Source organism: Hyla sarda, chromosome 6, assembly GCF_029499605.1.
Source record: "Hyla sarda isolate aHylSar1 chromosome 6, aHylSar1.hap1, whole genome shotgun sequence".
Classification (NCBI taxonomy): Eukaryota; Metazoa; Chordata; class Amphibia; order Anura; family Hylidae; genus Hyla; species Hyla sarda.
This window is the reverse complement of record NC_079194.1, coordinates 274,000,033-274,022,001: the sequence shown is the minus strand read 5'-3', so window position 1 is coordinate 274,022,001 and position 21,969 is coordinate 274,000,033. Positions and strand designations below refer to the sequence as shown.

At 40.0% G+C, this 21,969-nt stretch overlaps 1 protein-coding gene across 2 annotated transcripts in view; it reads right to left on the bottom strand.

Annotated features, from left to right (window-relative positions):
* Positions 1-21,969, bottom strand: part of SPTBN2 (spectrin beta, non-erythrocytic 2) — a 224,575-nt gene that overhangs the window by 126,252 nt on the left and 76,354 nt on the right. Inside the window, exon 3 of one of the 2 annotated variants that reach the window (XM_056527360.1) lies at positions 817-824. The exons of the other annotated variant lie outside the window; for it this stretch is intronic. Coding sequence (XP_056383335.1) covers positions 817-824 — 8 coding nt within the window. The remainder of the gene's footprint in view (positions 1-816; positions 825-21,969) is intronic. 2 annotated transcript variants of the gene reach the window in all.

The following is a 21,969-nucleotide window of genomic DNA, read 5'->3' as shown; positions in this document are numbered from 1 at the left end:
TATAAACAAAAGAAAAAAAAAAACTCTAAAGACAATGATAAAAGTTGTCCAATGTGTTTCTTTAGTGCTTTTGCAAGTCGTCTTGTATATTTCTATAGTAAATGTAGATGACTCTGATGCACTAGCTTGTGTCCTAATTTATAGAGCTACTGTGAGGATTGTCACGGGAGGAGAGAAGTTCAGTTAAACTGTTTAGTTTGGCCTAGGCTCACTATTGCAGTCTCCTTGTGTGGTATAACAGGAGCTGCAGTACTCGTCAGGAGTTGTGTTGAGCGCGAATATTCGAAATGCTAACTTTTACCGTGAATATCGGCACTTCACGATTTGAAAAATATTTAGTATATAGCGAAATATATTTGTAATGATGAATTTTCTTTTTTTTTTTTTTTCACAGTACACATCACAACAATGACGTGAACTGTGTAAAAAAATCATCCCTCCCTGCTTCTAGCTTGTGGTCCAAAGAAAGCTTCAATAGTATTTACTGTGTGAGTTGGTGTGGGGCGCGAATATTTCGTATATATGCCAATATGCAAATATTTGCAGATATCGGCACTTCCAAAGGACACTGATCCCTCCCTTCTTTTAGGTGAAAGATATATAATCGCGTATGCGCACTATAAGAATTTCTTTACAAATGGGAAAAAAAGTTCACAAACATAGCGAATTTTGCGAACATCGGATGAATATTCGTCCATATATTCACGAAATATCGCAAATTTGAATATGGCCCCTGCTGCTCATCACTAGTCAGGGGTAGACTCACTGGAGAAAACTAGAACCACTTCTTCAAAGGCTAGGGGATGGAGTTGCGACATCTGCATCTATTGACCAGGAGCTTGACATGGGACTGGATTCCATTCTTTTCATATTTCACAAATGCAATGCAAAACTTTAACACTCTGTACCCTGTAAGAAACTTGGCGTATGCATATTTTACCAATATTACATATGTAATATAGAAAAGACAGTTATATAGGGGAGCAGAACTTGAAAATTATTTGACTGCCAAGTAAACCTTATTATTTCCCCCAAAGATCTATATACATCTACTCTGCTCCTACTGTTCTATAACATGATGCTGTCATGGTAGACCATGTACAGTGTGACAGGTTACTTTGAAGTGCCCATACACCTTAAAGGGGTTATCCAGGAATCGAATAACATACCTGTTTTCTTTCCAAGACTGCTCCCTGTCTGTCTCCAGGTTGTGTGTCCTATTACAACTTTGCTCCATTCACTTCAATGGAACTGAGCTGAAGAACCAGACCCGACCTGGAGACAGACAGGGAGCTGTCTTTGAAAGAAATTATTTCTGTTTTTCAATTCCTGGCTAAACCCTTTAAAATACCTAATGCTCGCTCAGCTAACAACTTTTTCTTCCAACCTCCACATACAAGCTTGAAGGTTAAAGGTGTTATCCAGCAATAGAAAGGCAGAGCTAAGTTCTATAAACAGCACCACACTTCCCCCCAGGTTATGTGTGGCATTACAGCTTGGCTCCATTCTCTTTGACGGAACTGAGCTGCAATACCACACAACCTTAGGACAGGTGTGGTGCCGTTTTGAAGGAAATCAGCTCTGTTCTTTTAATGCTGAATAAACCTTCAACCATCCATGTGTTTTTAATGTGGAGAAGGAGGGAAGCTGCTGCCAGCCATCTCTGGTGACAGCTTTTCTACAGTGTGAACAAAAGGATCAGGCATTACAACTAATCATGCTTGACCTTTCTTTTCCCCAAAATGATCTCTCAGGGAAGAGTCAGGAGCAGCAGTGGGTTTGGTTGACATTTCTTTGGTGTGTATGGGGACCGTTATGTTAAAATTCCACTAAAATAATCTGACTTGAACTTCAGACATGCAAAGCTTTTCCTCCCTGATACACTGACCTCTGATACACTTAAAAGGGTTATCTCATGAAATGCATATAAAAATAAAACGCTGGAGTAATACACATCACTATTCTAACATTATTTATACAAAATTTTCATGTTTCTATTTAAGCACATAAAAGTTACTGCCAAAGGAAAACAAAAACCTTTTTCTCATTCATTGATGATACCAAAGAGTCAAAGCTTTTCTTCAAAAAATGTATATCTACTCAATGTGGCCAGCAATCTGGATCTTAAAGCTGCACAAAAAGATGAAAGAAGTTCACGGGGTGGCATATTTGCTATACTTCATACCAGTTACTGGCATAAACTATTGCGCAAATCTATGCTGGCTCATTATGGGCTTGGACAGCAACTGAAGTGCCAGGCTTATTACAGGTATGCGCCTCTTAAAGGGGTACTCTGAGTCTTAACAACTTATCCCCTATCCACAGGAAAAGGGATAAGTGTCTGATCGTGGGTGGTCTGACCGCTAAGACCCCCGCGATCTCCTGCCTGGTGCCGCTGCTCTCCCCATGCGCTAAGCTGACACTGCTCCATGCAAGAATATGTGTCAACCTCTGTACGAAGCAATGGTTGGCAAGCCCCCTTCATCTATCTTAATGGGAGAGCCAGTGATCAAGCGCTCGCGAATCTCCAGCTTCCCCATAGAGATGCATGGAGGTGGCGTGTTGACATAGCTTTGTGCATAGAGCGATACCCACTTAGTGCATAGGGGGAGACGGGGCGCTGTGCAGGATTTTACAGCGGGCCCCCTGTAATCAGACACTTATCCCCTATCCTGGGAATAAGTTGTTCAGTACTGGAGTACTCCATTAATCAATCTGCTAAATCAAATGGCAACGGGATATAACTTAAGACCAATGTGCAAAACAGTGATCTTAGTAAATTCTTCATATATTTTATATATATATATATATATATATATATATTTATTTTTATAATTATGCTTTGATACAAACTTGCATAAGAGAACCAGTGAGTATAAAGTCATGGGTTGCATTTCAATTCTCTACTTTGAAAAATATGAAGGTATAGGATTTTTTTTTTTTCTGTTTTATGCTAGAAAGCTCCCATGCTAGGAAGTGGCGTTTCTTAATACTTTAGCTTAAGCAGAAGTAGGAGGATAAGTGGAACACACCAGTTTGAGAAGCTTCAAGAGTAGGTGAGTATGACTTGGGCCCTGCTTCTTTCCTCTTTCTCAGACTACTTGCCTTACTTGTTTCTGGAGGACAGAAAGCAGCAACACTATAACACACCAAACTGAGTGGCTACCTTGGGTGTATAGAAGCAGCCCTGTTGTGCTGCTTATTCTACAAAATATTTGCCATTATAGTTGCTTTTTCTTGCTTCAATTATTGGAATAAGGAATCCACATTTTGGTGATAATCACTGCAGTAACCTGCAACCAACGGTGATCTCCTGCCCTGTAATGACAAGTCCCGTAGACCACACTTTTCTGCTCCATATTGGTATAAAATTTGCCCTCACAAAAAGGTTATAGACCATTAGCACACAATGAATTAACACAATTCCCCTCATAAATAACAGACCCCACGCAGGAACTATATTTATGCACAAAGGAAAAACAAAACATTTAGGGAATCCAAAATTACTTTATTGATACATCATATAAAAACACATAAAATCATGGGCATGCATTTCCTGATGGACAGGGATGCAAAGAGATAACCAGCATGAAACTGAAAAGAAGTGAGGGCTCACATCATAGAAAAGTACATAGTGATACACAGATACCTGTATGCAGGTGTAGTCAAAAAATGGACAAAAAGAAGTAAACAGCATAAAGTGCCAAAATAATAATTACCAAGTGGTGTAAAGAAGTAGTAAGAAGCGGGCCGTCACCACCCGATGTTTTGCCAACATTTGGCTTCTTCTGGGGCATGATCAATGTGCAATCTGCCCTTTTATAAAATTTTGCAGCCGGCAGGTGGGGTCCGGTCTGTTTGCCTCAATCTCCTTGGTGAAGTGAGGTTCTGGTTCCTATCTTGACACTGGATTCTAGCGACTGGATGTATGTCATTATTGTGTGATGCATTTACTCATGTCTGCTGACTAGTCTACTCAATGTGGATTGGTCCATGGGCGATATTTATAGAAAGACAGATTGCACATTGATCACGCCCCGGAAGAAGGCAATTGTTGGCGAAACGTGGGGTGGTGACGGCCCACATCTTGCTACTTCTTTAAACCACTTGGTAATTATTATTTTGGCACTTTAATGCTGTTTTCTTCTTTTTGTCCATTACACGCACTTATATTAGTTGTTTGACTACACCTGCATACAGGTATCTGTGTATCACTATGTAATTTTCTATGATGTGAGCCCTCACTTCTTTTCAGTTTCATGCTGGTTATCTCTTTGCATCCCTATCTATCAGGAAATACATGCCCATGAATTGATGTGTTTTTATATGATGTATCAATAAAGTAATTTTGGATTCCCTGAACGTTTTATTTTTCCTTTGTGCCTAAATACCATTAGCACACAGTAGTAAGACAAACCAGTAAAGAATACAAATTTGGTATCGTATTTATACTGACCAGTAGAATACAGTTAATATGTCAGTTTACCATACAGTGAACTGAAAAACTATTACCCTGGTTTTCCAATACATTATATAGTAAAATGAAGGGTGCCAGTTGCAAAAAAAGTAATCATACAGATCAGGTAGGGCTTAAAGTGTCCCAGTGTCAACAGTGTTGGTTCGTCGAGGTCTCAGTGCTACGTGTTCTAACAATCACGTGACATCAAAACTTTTTTTTTTTATTACAGGGACACCTGCCCCTGCTCCTACTGCATTGCTTCATTCTGCTAACCACCCAGCTCCGGTCCCAGCGCTGCCATTTTGATCAGCTGTTTCACAAATGGGGTAGTGTGAGAAGCGGAAGTCACTTCCTCTCGTTTATGGAATTTTATTGTGAAATTTGTAAATCCCACCCTGGAATTTACTTCTAGTGACACAATGGCTGGCATTTATCATTGTAGGTGTAAGTGAACCATTTTCTACACCTTTTTTTTGTGTACTGGTAATGTGTAGGAGCACCAAATTTATTAAATGGTCACAGAGCATTTGATCAATTTTGTGCAGGTCACATTTTCTAAAATTTCTCTCTTCACATACACCAAAAAGCTAAGCTAAGTCTGGGCTGGTGTAGTTTTAGAGTCTTTTCAGTGGCTTTGCGCCTTTTCACAAAAAGGCACAGTTCATAAAAACCTTCCATATCATGTGTATTGCCATAATCAGTGGATTGCAACTCAAAATCAGCAAAAATTTTAAAAAACAAAACAAATTTAAAGCGCAAATAAACACTGCTTGTGCCTTTTTTTTGCGTCTTTTCTAGACACAAAAAAACTGTCTAAAGTCAATGATAAATGTTGGCCAATGCATCTACACGTGACCATAGGCCTGATTGTCACAGAATTACACAGTAATGGAATTTGGACCAGCGATTTCATGCGGTCATATCTTTCCAAAAATAATTTAAAACAAGGTATTCTTGTACGATTTTGGGTTGATCTTTAATGAAGTGACTACAAACAAGAGCTTTGCTCTAAGATTGACTATTTAAACTCATACGCACAGAAAGGTAAAGATGTTTAATGAGGATTATATTCTGGTGATTAAGAGGTTTTATTGTTTTAAGCTGCTAGAAGAAATATTTCAGTTATTTGGGTATTAATTCGCTTTATAAGAAGATTTCAGCAGAATGTGCTGTGTCATATTACAGAATGGAGAACTAACCTTTTTCTGTTCCATGATGAAACGCTTTGTTATTAAATTAGTTCAATATGTTGCATGATGTAATGGTGTAAGACACAACTTTCTTACATAGTTTGAATGGGCAATAAAATGATTGCATTATCTAGTGGAGGGAACAAATTGGCATTGTTAAGAGGGTATTCCCCTCTGTGATATTTATGGCATATCCAACCCTGGTACCTGCATCTATCTTGAGATTGAGGTTGCAGTCACCAGAGGGAGTTGAGAAACCAAAAACTACTGAATGGGCTGTTTTACGTAGTTTACACAACCCTCTTTGACATTAAAGGAAAACTGACACTTAACCCATTCTGTGTGGCTGTTGCAGATATATAAAGGAAATTGTATACATGCTTTACAAAAGCTAGTAGTGGGGGCATTCCCATTGCTCTTTTAGCAATGCTTATGGTGGCATCTCCTTCCTCTGCAGCCCGCCACCTTTATTATTATTATTATTTACTGCTCTCTCTGCTGACTCCGTATCGCTACCCACTTCCGTGTGTAGCAGTTCAGTGGTGCACAGGGGCAGCTGCAGAACAGATTACGCAGTTTATGGCTTGGCTCTGATGTTAGCAAAGAGAGCATTGAATATTAATGGGCTGGATGGGAGGGAGATACCACTGTGAGAATTGCTAAAGGAGCAATGGAAACACCCACATTGCTAGTTTCTGTGAATTAGCATGTATAGAAATAGTAGCTGGCATAGGATTAGCCACTGAATCTCTTTCGTACCTTGACTGGCAACTGAGATCGATGTTCCTCAATTATATGTTATATCTTAACCCCTTAACGAAGCAGGACGTAAATGTACGTCCTGGTGAACTGGTACTTAACGCACCAGGACGTACAGTCACGTCCTATGCATAACCGCGAGCATCGGAGCGATGCTCGCGTCATGCACAGCAGGTCCTGCCTGCTGATAGCAGCCAGGGACCCGCCCGTAATGGCGGACATCCGCGATCGCACGGATGCCCGCCATTAACCCCTCAAAAGCCGTGATCAATACAGATCACGGCATCTGCAGCATTGCGGTACTTTGAATGGATGATCGGATCACCCACAGCGCTACCGTGGTGATCCCATCATCCAGCATGGCAGCCGGAGGTCCCCTCACCTGCCTCCGCTGCCTTCTATGGGTCTTCTGCTCTGGTCTGCAATCGAGCAGACCAGAGCAGAAGATGACCGATAATACTGATCAGTGCTATGTCCTATACATAGCACTGAACAGTATTAGCAATTGAATGATTGCTATAAATAGTCCCTATGGGGACTATTAAAGTGTAAAAAAAAAGGGAAAACATTTTGAAAAAACCCCTCCCCCAATAAAAATGTTGATTGTCCCATTTTCCCTATTTTACCCTCAAAAAGTGTAAAAAAATTAAATTATTCTATTCCCAACTATTAAAATAAAATTTTAATGATACCGTATGGTGAATGGCGTGAACATAAAAAAAAAATCCAAAATGGCTGCTTTTTTTATAACATTTTATTCCAAAAAAAATGTATAAAAAAAGTATTAAAAGTTTTTATAGAAGCAAATATGGTATCAATAAAAAGTACAGATCACGGCGCAGAATATGAGCCCTCATACCGCCGCTTATATGGAAAAATGAAAAAGTTATAGGTCTTCAAAATAGGGGGATTTTAAACATACTAATTTGGTTTAACAGTTTGCGATTTTTTTTTTAAGCAAACAGTAATAGAAAAGTATCATGGGTATCCTTTTAATCGTATGACCAAAGAATAAAGAACACATGTCATTTTTAACGTAAATTGTACGGCGTGAAAACGAAACCTTCCAAAATTTGCAAAATTGCGATTTTCTTTTTAATTTCCCCACACAAATAGTATTTTTTGGGTTGCGCCATACATTTTATGGTAAAGTGTGTGAGGGCATTACAACGGACAACTGGTTGCGCAAAACACAAGCCCTCATACTAGTCTGTGGATGAAAATATAAAAGAGTTATGATTTTTTGAAGGCGAGGAGGAAAAAACAAAAATGTAAAAATAAAATTGTCTGAGTCCTTAAGGCCCAAATGGGCTGAGTCCTTAAGGGGTTAAGGACACCAATTAATTTTACAACTTCTGGAGAGCCACCACTGGGAGCAAGAGACCAACTTTGCTAAAGTTCAGAAGAAGAGTTTCCCTTATTTGTAAATTACCTCAATCAAAACCTAAAATGTAATGATTTTTACCTTTTAAAGAGTACCTCTCATTAACTTGATACATTTTATAATCCTCCCAGTTCACTTATTTTTTTATTATTTTTTGGTTTCTACTTTGATATTGCTCTGTATTTTCTGCTCAGCCTCAGGTTCACAGACTGGGAAGGGGCATTCCCCAGCAGGCGTGACATCATCTGAAGCCATACAGGAGAGAACTTCCTCCCTTACTCTGCAACCAACTGCAAACGACAGTTAAGTGTGAGAGGAGCTATGATTGGATAAGGTTGGACACCCCCGCTCAGCTCTCCAGACTGCATTTCCTCGATTTGGACTTCTGCCAGGCCAGCAGGAGTCCAAAGTCTGTGCAAAAGATGGGAGGAAATGTGCTCTGGACAAGTAGGGAGACACCTAGTGGCAGCATTTTTTTTAAGCACAAATAAACCATAGAAAACTTTTTTTTTTTTTTTTTTAAACAAAGTATATTAGAAAGATATTTTTTATTTACCATAAGGAGTGCAATAGCAAAAATTTGTTTTAACAAGAGTGCCCATTTAAATTTGATACCAGCAGAATGAAATGGTATAAACAAAAAAAGTAAATAAAAAACCCATCCCCATCCCCTCCATGTAAAATAAACAACTATTTCATATGGACAACTCCTCCGCTTGAACAGTGACAATAAAGTTTTTGAGAAAAAAGCAATGTCCTACTCAGCCAATGGGCAGCTAAAAGACATCCAGAAACCCTTCTATCCGAAAGCCCAAAAAAGTGAATGAGATCCATAGGAGAGATATCTTAAAAAAAAAAAGAAAAAACTTTAAAATGAAAAATGCTCAAGAAAAATTTCTTTTGTCTTCTCCTTCAGATTTAATCCCCATGCAAAAGTTATTATGCGATATACACACATTGGAATATTATAGAAAAGGACAACAAACTAGCACTTGTTGGTTTTGTTCAGACAGAGCCGCAGTCTAAGTGTAATGTCCTGGTCAGCCTTAAAGGGGTTCTCTGGCGCTTAGACATCTTATCCCCTATCCAAAGGATAGGGGATAAGATGCCTGATCGCGGGGGTCCCGCCGCTGGGACCGTATACATGTGCGTTTCCCTTTGACGTCCATGTTAAAAAAAAAAAAAAAACCTGTGCGGTTGTAGTACGGTTTTTAAACCAGAGTCAAAACCGTGGTTGACCACGATTTTGTCTCCAGTTTAAAAACCGTACTACAACCGCATACGTTTTTTTTTAACATAGACGCCAATGGGAAACGCACATGTATACGGTTCCATACGGGCAAAACGTATACGTTTTTACTTTGCACATGCGCATTTTAATCCTAAAGTCCCCACCCAAGACCCCTCCCATTAAAAATGGACAGAATGGTATGGTTTTTTTTCTATAAAAACTGACGGAACTGTATGCACTTTTAAAAACAGTATACTGTTTAAAAATGCAAACGGTTTACTTTTTTCCATACTGTTCCATCCGTTTTTTGCCATACGGTTTTCTTTAGAAAAACGGATTGAAAACAGTATGGCAAAAACAGTGTGAACCCAGCCTTACATGGGATACATTGTAGCAAACTAAAGCCTAGGAAAGGGATTTGACTTCTTATGTATTAAGCTCACAAAGGATTGCCTAGACTAGATAAATTGTAGAAAACCCTCAAATGAATTGTAATAATTTTCATGTGCATTGACACATGAGATCTGCTATTGAAAACTGCTCAACCGTTGCATTTTCCAGGCACTGAAAATAGCTGTATCTGCAAAAACCTTAAAAAAATAATAATAAATAGAAAGAAAACACCCAGTGAGATTTAACACCTTTCTATTAATATAACCCAGATATAGTACTATGGCGCTATTCTGCTCCACATGAACATTCTGGATATTCCATATGCACTTCTTTACCAACTCTAGCAAATAATTCCTTCCTTAAGCCAAATTGCAAAACATTTCTAAAATTAATTAAAGGGAAATTCCGGTGGAAAAAAAAATGTTTTCAAATCAACTGGTGCCATAAAGTTAACTAGATTTGTAAATTACTTCTATTGAAAAATCTTAAAGGGGTATTCCAGGCCAAAACTTATTTTATATATATCAACTGGCTGCGGAAAGTTAAACAGATTTGTAAATTACTTCTATTAAAAAATCTTAATCCTTCCAATAGTTATTAGCTTCTGAAGTTGAGTTGCTGTTTTCTGTCGAACTGCTCTCTGATGACTCACATCCCTGTGCAGTTCCTATGGGGATATTCTCCCATCATGCACAGCTCCCGGGACGTGACATCATCATTGAGCAGTTAGACAGAAAACTTCAGAAGCTAATAACTATTGGAAGGATTAAGATTTTTTTAAGTAATTTACAAATCTGTTTAACTTTCCGGAGCCAGTTGATATATATAAGTTTTCGCCTGGAATACCCCTTTAACCCTTCTTGTACTTATCAGCTGCTGTATACTACAGATATACAACAGAGACATTTGTGAAGTTCTTTCCAGTCTGACAACCGTGCTCTCTGCTGACACCTCTGTCTGTGTCAGGAACTGTCCAGAGCAGGAGAGGTTTTCTATGGGGATATGTTTCTAATCTGGACAGTTTCTAACACGGACAGAGGTGTCAGTAGAGAGCACTGTGGTGAGACTGGAAAGAACTTCACAAATTTCTCTGGAGCTGATAAGTACTGGAAGGCTTCAGATTTTCAAATAGAAGTAATTTACTAATCTGTTTAACTTTTTGGCACCAGTTGATTTGAAAACATTTGTTTTCTACTTGTTTCCACCAGAGTTCCACTTGAAGTTAAAACACGGTACAACCCATGTATGTGTTAAAATATCTAACGAACTGAAGATGACAAATACCCTTATCACTTTTGAAGTGGGTATTTTAGTGTTAATGAGTTGGTGAACATGTTCAATAAAACCCCTTCTGGAGCACTTCACTATAGAAGCGTTGTCTCTTTCAACCCTGGGTGACGTCTCTTTGGACACTATGCCTTAGATGACAGGGCATTATCTATACATTGGTAGATTTTAAATCACGTACTTTTTCTTTTCAAATAAAGTTTAGTCTTGTTTTGTAAATGAATCCCATCTACTTAAAATAATGACGTAACTCCAGTTATCTATATCCAGGATCCTAGTTATAGATAAAAGATGGAACATGTGGAAGGAAAGGCTTCAAATAATTTTGAGTCCAATTCTGGAAGAAAACAGCACAAACAGTGGTTTGTGTAGACCTACTATATAGCTAGAGTATATCTGCATGGAGCTGACGAGCTGACATTGTTGTCCTTGACTATCTGTTCATATATATAATATATATATATATATATATATATATATATATATATATATATATATATAGTAGAAACTTGGCAAGTTCCAAAGTGATAAAGTGCTTCTAATATTATACTTCGTAAATTTCTTTCTTCTTTCCCTAATGTTGCTTATTTTAGATTTGGAAACTTATTTTTCAAATATACTATTATCATTAGCAAGAGAGGAGAATTGCTAAGTTTTTCACCCTGGCGGACACAGTAGTGTTGCTTGCGAATATTCGCGATGCGAATTTTATTCGCGAATATAGCACTATATATTCGTAATTACGAATATTTTTTTATTTTTTTTTCACAGTGATCACACCTCTCTGCTTCCAGCTTGTGTGGTGTAAAGATGGCTCTAATATCACTGTGTGAGACTGGCGTGCGAATTTTCGCATATGCGAATTTTCGTTTATACTAATTTTTGTATATGCTAATTTTCACATATGCTAATTTTCGCATACGCGAAAAGAAAACGTGAATATTGCGAATTTAGTGAATATATGACGAATAATCGTCCATATATTCGCGAAATATCGCGAATTCGAATATGGCCTATGCTGCTCAACACAGCACATCATGCATCACACAGACAGCTCATTGACCTAAAAAACGAATTAAAGGAGTAGTCCAGTGGTGATTCAGTGGTGAGCAACTTATCCCCTATCCTAAGGATAGGGGATAAGTTGCAGATCGCGGGGGGTCCGACCGCTGGGGCCCCCTGCGATCTCCTGTACGGAGCCCCGACAGCCCGCGGGAAGGGGGCGTGTCGACCTCCGCACGAGGCGGCGGCCGACACGCCCCCTCAATACAACTCTATGGCAGAGCCGAAGCGCTGCCTTCGGCAATCTCCGGCTCTGCCATAGAGATGTATTGAGGGGGCGTGTCGGCCGCCGCCTCGTGCGGGGGTCGACACCCGCTATCTCGGCGGAGAGCCGGGGCCCCGTACAGAGAGATCGCAGGGGGCCCCAGCGGTCGGACCCCCCGCGATCTCAAACTTATCCCCTATCCTTAGGATAGGGGATAAGTTTTTCACCACTGGACTACCCCTTTAAACCATCAAATCTGGATCCTCAAACATTACAAGCCAGGGGTCTCTGCAACAAGAGACCCTTAGATTAACCTTTTTTTTTTTTTTTTTGGCAGGAGGTCCTTCTAACAAAATATAGATACGGTGCGCTTTACATAGTATGGTTCCCTTACAATCCATCCGGTTAATAGATAGTAAATAAATATACTGCGTATAAATTGGCAAAATTTATCTCACCTGCTAAAAATGTTAAACAGACTAGACTCCATCCTTGATTGATTTAGGTCTCTTTCAGATGACTTTAAAGGGGTACTCCGCCCCTGGACATCTTATCCCCTATCCAGAGGATAGGGGATAAGATGCCAGATCGCCGCGGTCCTGCTGCTGGGCAGCCCCGGGATCCCCGCTGCTGCACTGAGCTATAATTACAGCACCAAGAGAGTTCGCTCTGCACGTAATGACGGGCAATATAGGGGCCGGAGCATCGTTACGTCACGGCTCCACCCCTCGTGATGTCATGGCCTGCCCCTTTCAATACAAGTCTATGGGAGGGGGCGTGGCGGTTGTCACACCCCCTCCCATAGACTTGCATTAAGGGGACGGGCCGTGATGTCACGAGAAGCGGAGCCATGACGTCACGCTGCTCTGTCCCCTGTATCGCCCATCATTACGCACAGAGTGAACTCACTCTGTGCTGTAATGATAGCGGGGTGCCGCAGCGGGACCGCGGCGATCTGACATCTTATCCCCCATCCTTTGGATAGGGGATAAGATGTCTAGGGGCGGAGTACCCCTTTAATGAAGCTGCTTGTTAGTATCTGTTTTATGGTAGTAAGTCCTAGCCCAACAGTAGGTCTCTGTGATGATGTAAGTTCTATCCTTTATATCCTTAGTAGAGCCAGGATACAGATGCTAAAATGTGATTACAGTATGGTCACTTGAATGAGGCCTTTCCCTCCCCACAGGATCTTAGGGGGAGAAAAGGACCAAGAAAATGTAATCTCAACTGCCCGATTCTTTAAGTTTTCAGGTAGATAAGCCACCACCACTAGGCCGACTTCTCTGTCGCATACAGACCCTACAGTAGAGATGGGCTGCACCTCATTGCTTATGGTGCAGCTGTGCTTGGGGACAAGATGGCCAGAAGGGTGAAAGAGGGCATAAAATAGGCAAGGGGGGCTTTAATATAGAGGTAATTAAACCAGGGGTGAAGTGGCGGAAGGAGGTAGATCACACACAACTGATAAGAAGAAAGGACATATTAAATAAAGATGTATGTACACGAATGCCAGAAGCCTCACTAATAAGATTTGGGAATTGGAACTAATAATGTTGGAAGAAGACTATGAAGACTAGTGGGGATAAATGAGACATGGCTGATACGAAATATGACTGGGCTGTTAACATGCAGGGTTACAGTGTGTTCAGAAATTATTGTACAAGTAAGAAAGGGGGAGGGGTTTGCTTATATGTAAAATCCTGTGTTAGGCCCATTCTGTGTGAAGACATCTGTGAGGGAGAAAGAATAATAAATGACTGATAGGGGTTTGTTATAAGTCGCCAAGTATAATGGAAGCAGCAGAAAAACTAATAAGACAAATAGATTGGGGCAGCAAAGAAGGGGGAAGTAATTATTTGGGCACAACTCGCACAAGTGGGAAGGGGGGGATGCATCAGGAGAGGCATAGAGGCTTGTGGCAAGGACATAGTTTTGCCTCTGTACAAATCATTATTCAGACCACATATGGAGTATTGTGTCCAATTTTGGGCACCTGTATATAAGAAGGACATGGCTGAACTGAAGAGGGTGGAGAGGAGGGCGACACAGATAGTTAATGGTATGGGAGGATTACAGGACCAAGACAGGTTATCAAGCTTGGGGTTATTTAGTGTGGAGAAAATATGTTTTAGGGGCCATTTGACCACATTGCACAAATATATGAATGGACAGTACAGAGATCTTTCTAGTGATCTTTTTATACCTAGGCTGGTAACAATGACAAGGGGGCATCCTCTACGTCTAGAAGAAAGAAGGTTTCACCATCATCACAGACGGGGATTCTTCACTGTAAGAGCAGTGAGACTAGGGAACAATCTGCTACTTGTAGTGATGTTAAATGGGCACAAATGAGCAAATTATTTTTTTCATTTTTATTCATTTTACCTGCTGTATCATATGCCAAAAATAATTTTAATGACAGTGCGCATTTAAAGGTGGGCCTGGATGTTTTTCTGGAAAAATATTCTGATTGTTATATTGGAGTCGGGAAGGAATTTTTCCTCTTATGGGACAATGTGCATCTGTCTCAAAGAATTTTTAACCTTCCTCATGGATCAACTTGATGAACTCTCCTCTGGTTATATAGCAATAGCTATCATTTGTGTATGCCTATTTTAGGGCACTGCTCAACTATAGTGCAACCTATTGAATAGCAACTTTTGCAACAATTTGTCCCTTTTCAACTTATCAGTGCAGGTAGTTGAAACATGATTATAGCTAACAACAGAAAAGCTGCTTTTGTCTATCACCAACTTGCTTGTCTTGTGTGAATGTACTGGATGAAGTAGGTGGTGGAGGTCACTAGGCAATTGGTTGCATTGCCCTCCTTTTTTACCCCCTTTTGACACATGCCATTTGGGGAAGAATACAGCATGCTCAGGAGCTGGGCCTTCTCCATACCCATCAGATGTCGGCTGCTGTGTGCAGCTGCTACTCTCCTCCCTAAGAACGGACTGGAGTTCAGTAGCAACCATGGCATGTTGGAGGTTATAAGACAGGTGCCGTTACTTTTATGTCTCTGGTCAGCACCCTTATGACAGAATTAAATGATGTTGATTGGTTGTCATGGCAGCCAGGGGCCTTTTGAAGGCCTCTGTGGCTGCCATATTAGATCTACTATGACAGCGTGCCATAGGCAAACATTAATAATAGACTGCAGATATGACAGCTAACTGAAATATAATGCTATTGCAGTGCACTGTATAAGCCAGTCATTCCCAACCAGGGTGCCATGAGAACCCACCAGGGGTGTCATGATACTCTAGCACCCCACTCTACAAAAGAAAAAACAAACAATGTATCTCTAGCTGCTACTAGCCGATGTACTTAGCGCAGTTGTAGGACCTCTGCCAACCATATTGATTGGATGTTTCCACTCACATACACACAGGGAGATTTATCAAAAACTGTGCAGAGGAAGAGTGGTGCAGTTGCCCATGGCAACCAATCAGATTGCTTCTTTCATTTTTCATAGGTCTCTTTAAAAGTTAAAGAAGCAATCTGATTGGTTGCCATTGGCAACTATACCACTCTTCCTGCACAGTTTTTGATAAATCTACTCCACAGAGTTTAAATATTGTGTAGTAGCCATTCACTTCTATAAGAGACGAGTTAGAGTAATCCAGCAAGGCCATTAGACAAGGTACAGGGTTCTTGCAAACAGCGGGTTGGTGGGGATGCCAGGCATCAGACCTTCACCAATCAGATTTTGATGGCCTTTTTAAACAGTAACCCCACCTTTTGCAAAAAGCCTTTTTTTTTTTTTTTCTCCTTTTTTATCACTATTAAAAAAAAATGGTATACCATTCCTCTTTGCAAAATTGCTTTAACAGAGGCACATTGATTTTTTTGGCTTCAACTTCTTATTTGTGGTTCAGCTCATCATCTCTATCTGGTTCAAATCAGGACTTTGACGATACTAGTCCTAAACTTTTATGTTCTTTAGAAAATCAATGTGGATTTGTGCTTCTGCGTCATCCTATGCACAGATGACCTGACTCCTTCATGAGTTTTCTGATACAGTACAGAAATCATGACTGCATGAATAATAGCAAGTGTGTCTGGTGCTCAGGATGCAAAGTGTTTCACAACCAGTTTGTGAAAGACTGATAGGAAACATTTGGTAGCTTGGATTATAGTGAGCACTTGTTTAAAGGAACCATTTGTTAAGTTTAACTCCTTCACTTGTGTGTTGGATAACTACGGTATTTCCTTTTTAAAGCATTGCTGTCACTTAAAGGGGTTATCCAGGATTTTATATATATATATATATATATATATATATATATATATATATATATATATATATATATATATATCAACTGGCTCCAGAAAGTTAAACAGATTTGTAAATTACTTCTATTAAAAAATCTTAATCCTTTCAGTACTTATGAGCTTCTGAACTTAAAGTTGTTCTTTTCTGTCTAAGTGCTCTCTGATGACACGTGTCTCTGGAACCACCCAGTTTAGAAGCAAATCCCCATAGCAAACCTCTTCTAAACTGGGCGGTTCCCGAGGCACGTGTCATCAGAGAGCACTTAGACAGAAAAGAACAACCTTAACTTAAAAAGCTCATAAGTACTGAAAGGATTAAGAATTTTTAATAGAAGTAATGTGCAAATCTGTTTAACTTTCTGGAGCCAGTTGATATATTTTTTCCTGCATAACCCCTTTAAAGACTCCGCTGCTCAGCGTTTGGAACAAACCCCCGACTAATCAAAACTTTAGACATGCCAAAAGTTTTTTTTTTATATCTAGTAATTAAATGGGGGATTCGGCACCAAGACCCCGACTAATCAAAACTTTAGACATGCCAAAAGTTTTTGTTTTTTTTAAGGGGTACTCCGCTGCTCAGTGTTTGGAACAAACTGTTCCGAACACTGGAGCCGGGAGCTCGTGACATCATAGCCCTGCCCCCTCATGGCATCACACCCCGCCCCCTCAATGCAAGTCTATGGGAGGGGGCGTGACAGCAGTCACACCCCCTCCCATAGACTTGCATTGAGGAGGCAGGGTGTGACATCATGAGGGGGCGAGGCTGTGACGTCACAAGCTCCCGGCTCCAGTGTTCGGAACAGTTTGTTCCAAACACTGAGCAGCGGAGTACCCCTTTAAAAAAAAAAAAAAACATTTGGCATGTCTAAAGTTTTGATTAGTCGGGGTCTTGGTGCCGAATCCCCCATTTAATTACTAGATATAGCCTGGAGAAGTACATGTCTGCATGCTTTACTTCCTAACTTACAATTGAGTGGCAAGCTGGGGAGTGAAGCACACACCCAGCACTTCTCCCAGCTATATCTGGTGATCAGTTGGGGTCCCAGCACCGAGCCCCTGATCAATTAAAGTAATGTTTAATTCATACAGTCATGGTATCTGGCGACTGATACAATTAGTTTTTTATACAATTTGCTACGTTAGTATTTTTAGATTTTCTAGTCAGATGTTTCTATAGTATATTGAAGTACTCAATATAATAATTTATATACGTTTTTAAAAATTTATTGATAAATACATCAAGTTTATGCAAAGACTCACTAATTAAAGTGCTTACCCTTTTTTTTTTTCAAGACTTCTGCAATTTGCCCTAACCTGTTGGATATCAACTTCTGGGCCAAATCCTGACTTATGACAAACCATGAATACCTTGTTTTGGACCAAAGTCTTGGACTTTATCTCAATTTTTATGTTCTTGACTTGTTTGTCCACCCTCTTTTTCAGGATTGACTATAGGTCCTCAATGAGATTGAGATCTGGGGATTTTCCTAGCCATGCACCTAAAATGTCAATGTTTTGTTCACAGAGAAACCTAGTTATCACTTCTGTGTTGTGACATGGTCTCCATGATGCTTTAAAAAGCATTGTTCATCACTAAATTGCTCCTGGAGAGGCTGCCTCCAGCCAGCGTTACACATAGGTTATATGATATCACCACCCACCTTACCATCATCTTGCGTTACAGTTTAAACTTTGTATTTTATTAGTTTAAATCCCATAAATGCATGCTTTAATAAAAAATAAAAAAATAAAAAAACGTGTTATGCATATTGTGGAGAATGTTTGCTTAAGAATAGGGTGCAATTTGAAGAGGTCTCCATGGAAACATTGTGATTTTGACAAAGAAAAGTGCTATTATTGGAACACATTGCAAACATTTAATTATGCTGTGAAATCAGCTTGCACACGTGCAACTTGGTCCTAGAGGATGATTTAACTCTTCATGTTTCTTTAAAATTTACTGAGACCCTCAATTTACAGGAGACCTCAACCAGAATCACGTGTTATGTGTGGGGGTTATCCAAATATTGTTAAAGAGGTTTTCAACACATTGAGAATGGGTGTCCATGGTCCCTTGAGTGAATGTAGCCGCAGTGCGAATACTTGACCACCACTTCACTCACTCTATATAGGATTTCCAGATATGAGAGCATTTCACTCATAGAAAGTGAATAGAGCAGTGGATGAGCATGCTAGTTACTGTACCATGCACTTGGGGGACAATAGATCCCCCATTCTCTTGAAAAGTGGATCCTCACCAATCAGATACTCTTACCCTATCCTTTGGATAAAGGATAACCTTATAACATTGGGATAAGCCCTTGTAGGCCTAATGAAGGACATTTCTACCAACTTTTACCGATGCTTATGGGCAGCTGTAGAGTACTCCATAGTAGAAACCTGGCCCATGCCTTTATAATGGAGGCTAAATACCATACATGTGCTAAACCATGGCAAAATATAGAGGCATTCTTCTCCAGAGGCACTCCGTCCACACTTTCATATTACAGAAACACTTTTAGTCACCATTATTTCCACAATCTATTAACATATATTTTAGGGTGTATGGCGGCCTACTCTTTGCTGCCTCTGCTCTTTACTCCTTGCTGCTTCCCACCATTCTACTAAGGTTTGGGCACATGCACACATCTTGAAAGGCGCATGTGCCAAATTTAAATGCCGTTAGGCATCAGCCAATGTTCTGGGGACCTGGACTTTATAAAAAAAAAGACCCTCATCCTTTTAATTTGTGCCCAATTTAAATGCTGTCAGGCATCAGCCAATGTTCTGGGGACCTGGACTTTATAAAAAGACCCTCATCCTTTAATTCTTTCACTCTGGGCCAAAGCAATAGCCCATTTGCTTCCAGTTTAGCTATGTTACTGTTAGTACTGTGTCTGTTCACATATTAGATCGCTTTTAATTGTCTGCAGCCTGCCCTGACCCCCGCCTATCTACTATTGCCAATGCTGATCGAATGATGCCTGACTATGATTTTGGCCTGTCAACTTGGTACTGTTGACATGGTGTCATCTATTAAGCTTCTTGTTTGCTGCTGCTAATCCTGGGATAACAACTGAGAGCAAGTTTGTGGAAAAGTCTAAAACCCTTTTTGGGTGTTAAAGGAAAACTGTCAGCTTGCTCCTGGCTGGTAGTGCGGGGCATGCTGATCAGTTTGATGCCTAACATGCTCTTATCCGCCGCGCCGTTCACCCGTTGACGTCAGCACCGCTGCAGCGCCACCCAGCTCAATATTACTCACCACCTCCACTTCACCGTCTTCTCCCCGCTCTGTAATAAAGAGGGAGAAGTGGAGCGAGGGGAGGAATATTGATGAGCTGGGCAGCACTGTGGCCAGCAGTGCTGACGTCAGAGTGCCAGTTACCCCGCCTGTGCCAGTTACCACCTAATTAGCATATACTGAAAATCCCACTCCCAGGTTTCACCGTAAAAGACCACTCCCAAGACCACATCAGAAAAAGGTAAATAACCCATTGATTTTGGTTATTTAAATGGGCACTGTCATTAAACAGGGTTTTTAATATTTGATTCTTTATGCCAAATTAATAACTTTTGTAATATGCTTCCATAAAAAAAAGTTTAGTTTTTCTGCTGTATACTTCTGACCACCAGGGGTCTCCCTTCTTGGCCAGAACACATTCCGTCTTGTAATGGCAGGAGATCAAACTCAGGAAGTGTTTCTCTGCAGTGAGCTTGATTAACAGCTGCACAGACTGAAAGCTGCAAAGAGCATCACGGATACATACACAGACTGAAAGCTGCTGCACAGAGCTTGAGGTCTTCTATTCATCATAGCACTTCAACCATGTGAGGGCGAAAGTGGTCCCCCAGCAGGCTTCAGTAAAGTCATGCCTGCTGGGAAACACCCACTTTCTCCTTCTGGGAGATTGCACTATGTGAGCAAGAAGAAAGGTAAGATACAGAGCTTTTTAAAGCTCTGTAATGTTTTTTAAGGGTGGGAGGAGTGATAGGAGTAGTTCGAGAACATAGCCTGAGCTAGTTTAGAAAAGTTTATTTGGTGACAGGTACTCTTTAACAACTCTCCCCAAAAGATGTCAGGCAGAAGGCATGATCAAACATGTTGAAATTCAATGCCAGATCCTTTTTTTTTTTTTTTTGTGCCGTAGAGATGAGCCTCTGTAAGCTGTGAATGTGTATTGGGGATTGGGAGAGGTAGCATTTGGCCAACAGTTTTCTTATATGTATGTATGCCCAACTTTATTGCTAGGCTTACCCACAGATAACAGCTGTTTGATGGATGCTCCATCAGGGAGACACAATCTGCTTTTTTCACACCATGTTCACACACTATACTTTTGAACCATAAAATACCCCTTTACAGTTACAAAATTGGTTTAAAAATCCGCCAGTTTCCTTTTAATAATACTGGGATAGTAGAAAAAAGGATAAGACCGCACTACTGTAAGTTCTAATGTGCAAATCTTGTCGGGAGTATTCCATGAAAGGAGAGGTGAAATCCGTTGAATAGGGCTGCGAGATGTTTCAAAGGGTACCCCTCATCAAAAAAACTTTTGATATATTATAGATTAATGTATGCAGAATAACTTTACAATTGCATGTTATTAAAAAATATGCTTCTTTCTATTTAATTTTCCACTTTGAAGAAATGACCACTAGGGGTCTCCCTACCAGTCCTGGCAGCAAGCATTTCAGACTCATGCTGGAGTCCTAAACACTATGAGCTGCCAGCCTGCTTTGTTCACAAAGGATAACACTCAGAGCTGCCAGCCTGCTTTGTTCACAGCCTGTTTGGATGTGAACAAAGCAGGCTGGCAGCTCTGAGTGTTTAGGACTCCAGCATGAGTCAGAAATGCTTGCTGACAGGACTGATCGGGAAAAATACAATAGAAAGAAGCATATTTTTCATTAACCTGCTATTGGAAAGTTATTCAACATTCATTAATCTAAAATATATCAAAAGTTTATTTGAGGAGAGGTACCCTTTAAAGAGAAGAAGACATCTGTATAGATTCCAAGTAGAATAATCACATCTGCACTCACCTGTAAAATTAATTCCTTTATTGCATCATCACAAGTGGATAGGAGCCGGCTTTGGTGGGGTCGGGAATGGAGCGCAACAGCGCTCCATTCCCGACCCCACCAAGGCCGGCTCCTATCCACTTGTGATGATGCAATAAAGGAATTAATTTTACAGGTGAGTGCAGATGTGATTATTCTACTTGGAATCTTCCTTTTTAATAATGTTTTCCACTGTAGTCAAGGGAAAACTGTCTGTGTAGTTAAATATTGGATGTAATTTTGATAACCCTTAAATATATTTGGCTAAAAATCTTTGTTTTTCTTTTCTTTTTTTTTATTCTCAGTATTTTCATCCATTAAAAAAGTCTGCATTTATGCAAAAATGGCAGGAAATGGTGTGTTAACATGGTCTTACCAGTAAGGAAGTGGACAAAGTTATGTTTTATGGGATATGAATAAGGAAAAAATGTTTTGGAAAACTTGCATTGCTCCTTTTTCTTCCCCTAAAAATATATGGGAATGTAATAATAACCAGTGGGCTTAAAGCGGTACTCCGGTGGAAAACGTTTTTTTTTTTTTTAATTAACTGGTGCAAGAAAGTTAAACAGATTTGTAAATTACTTCTATAAAAATGTTTTAATTAATCCTTCCAGTACTTATTAGCTGCTAAACACTGCAGAGGAAATTCTTTTCTTTGTGGAA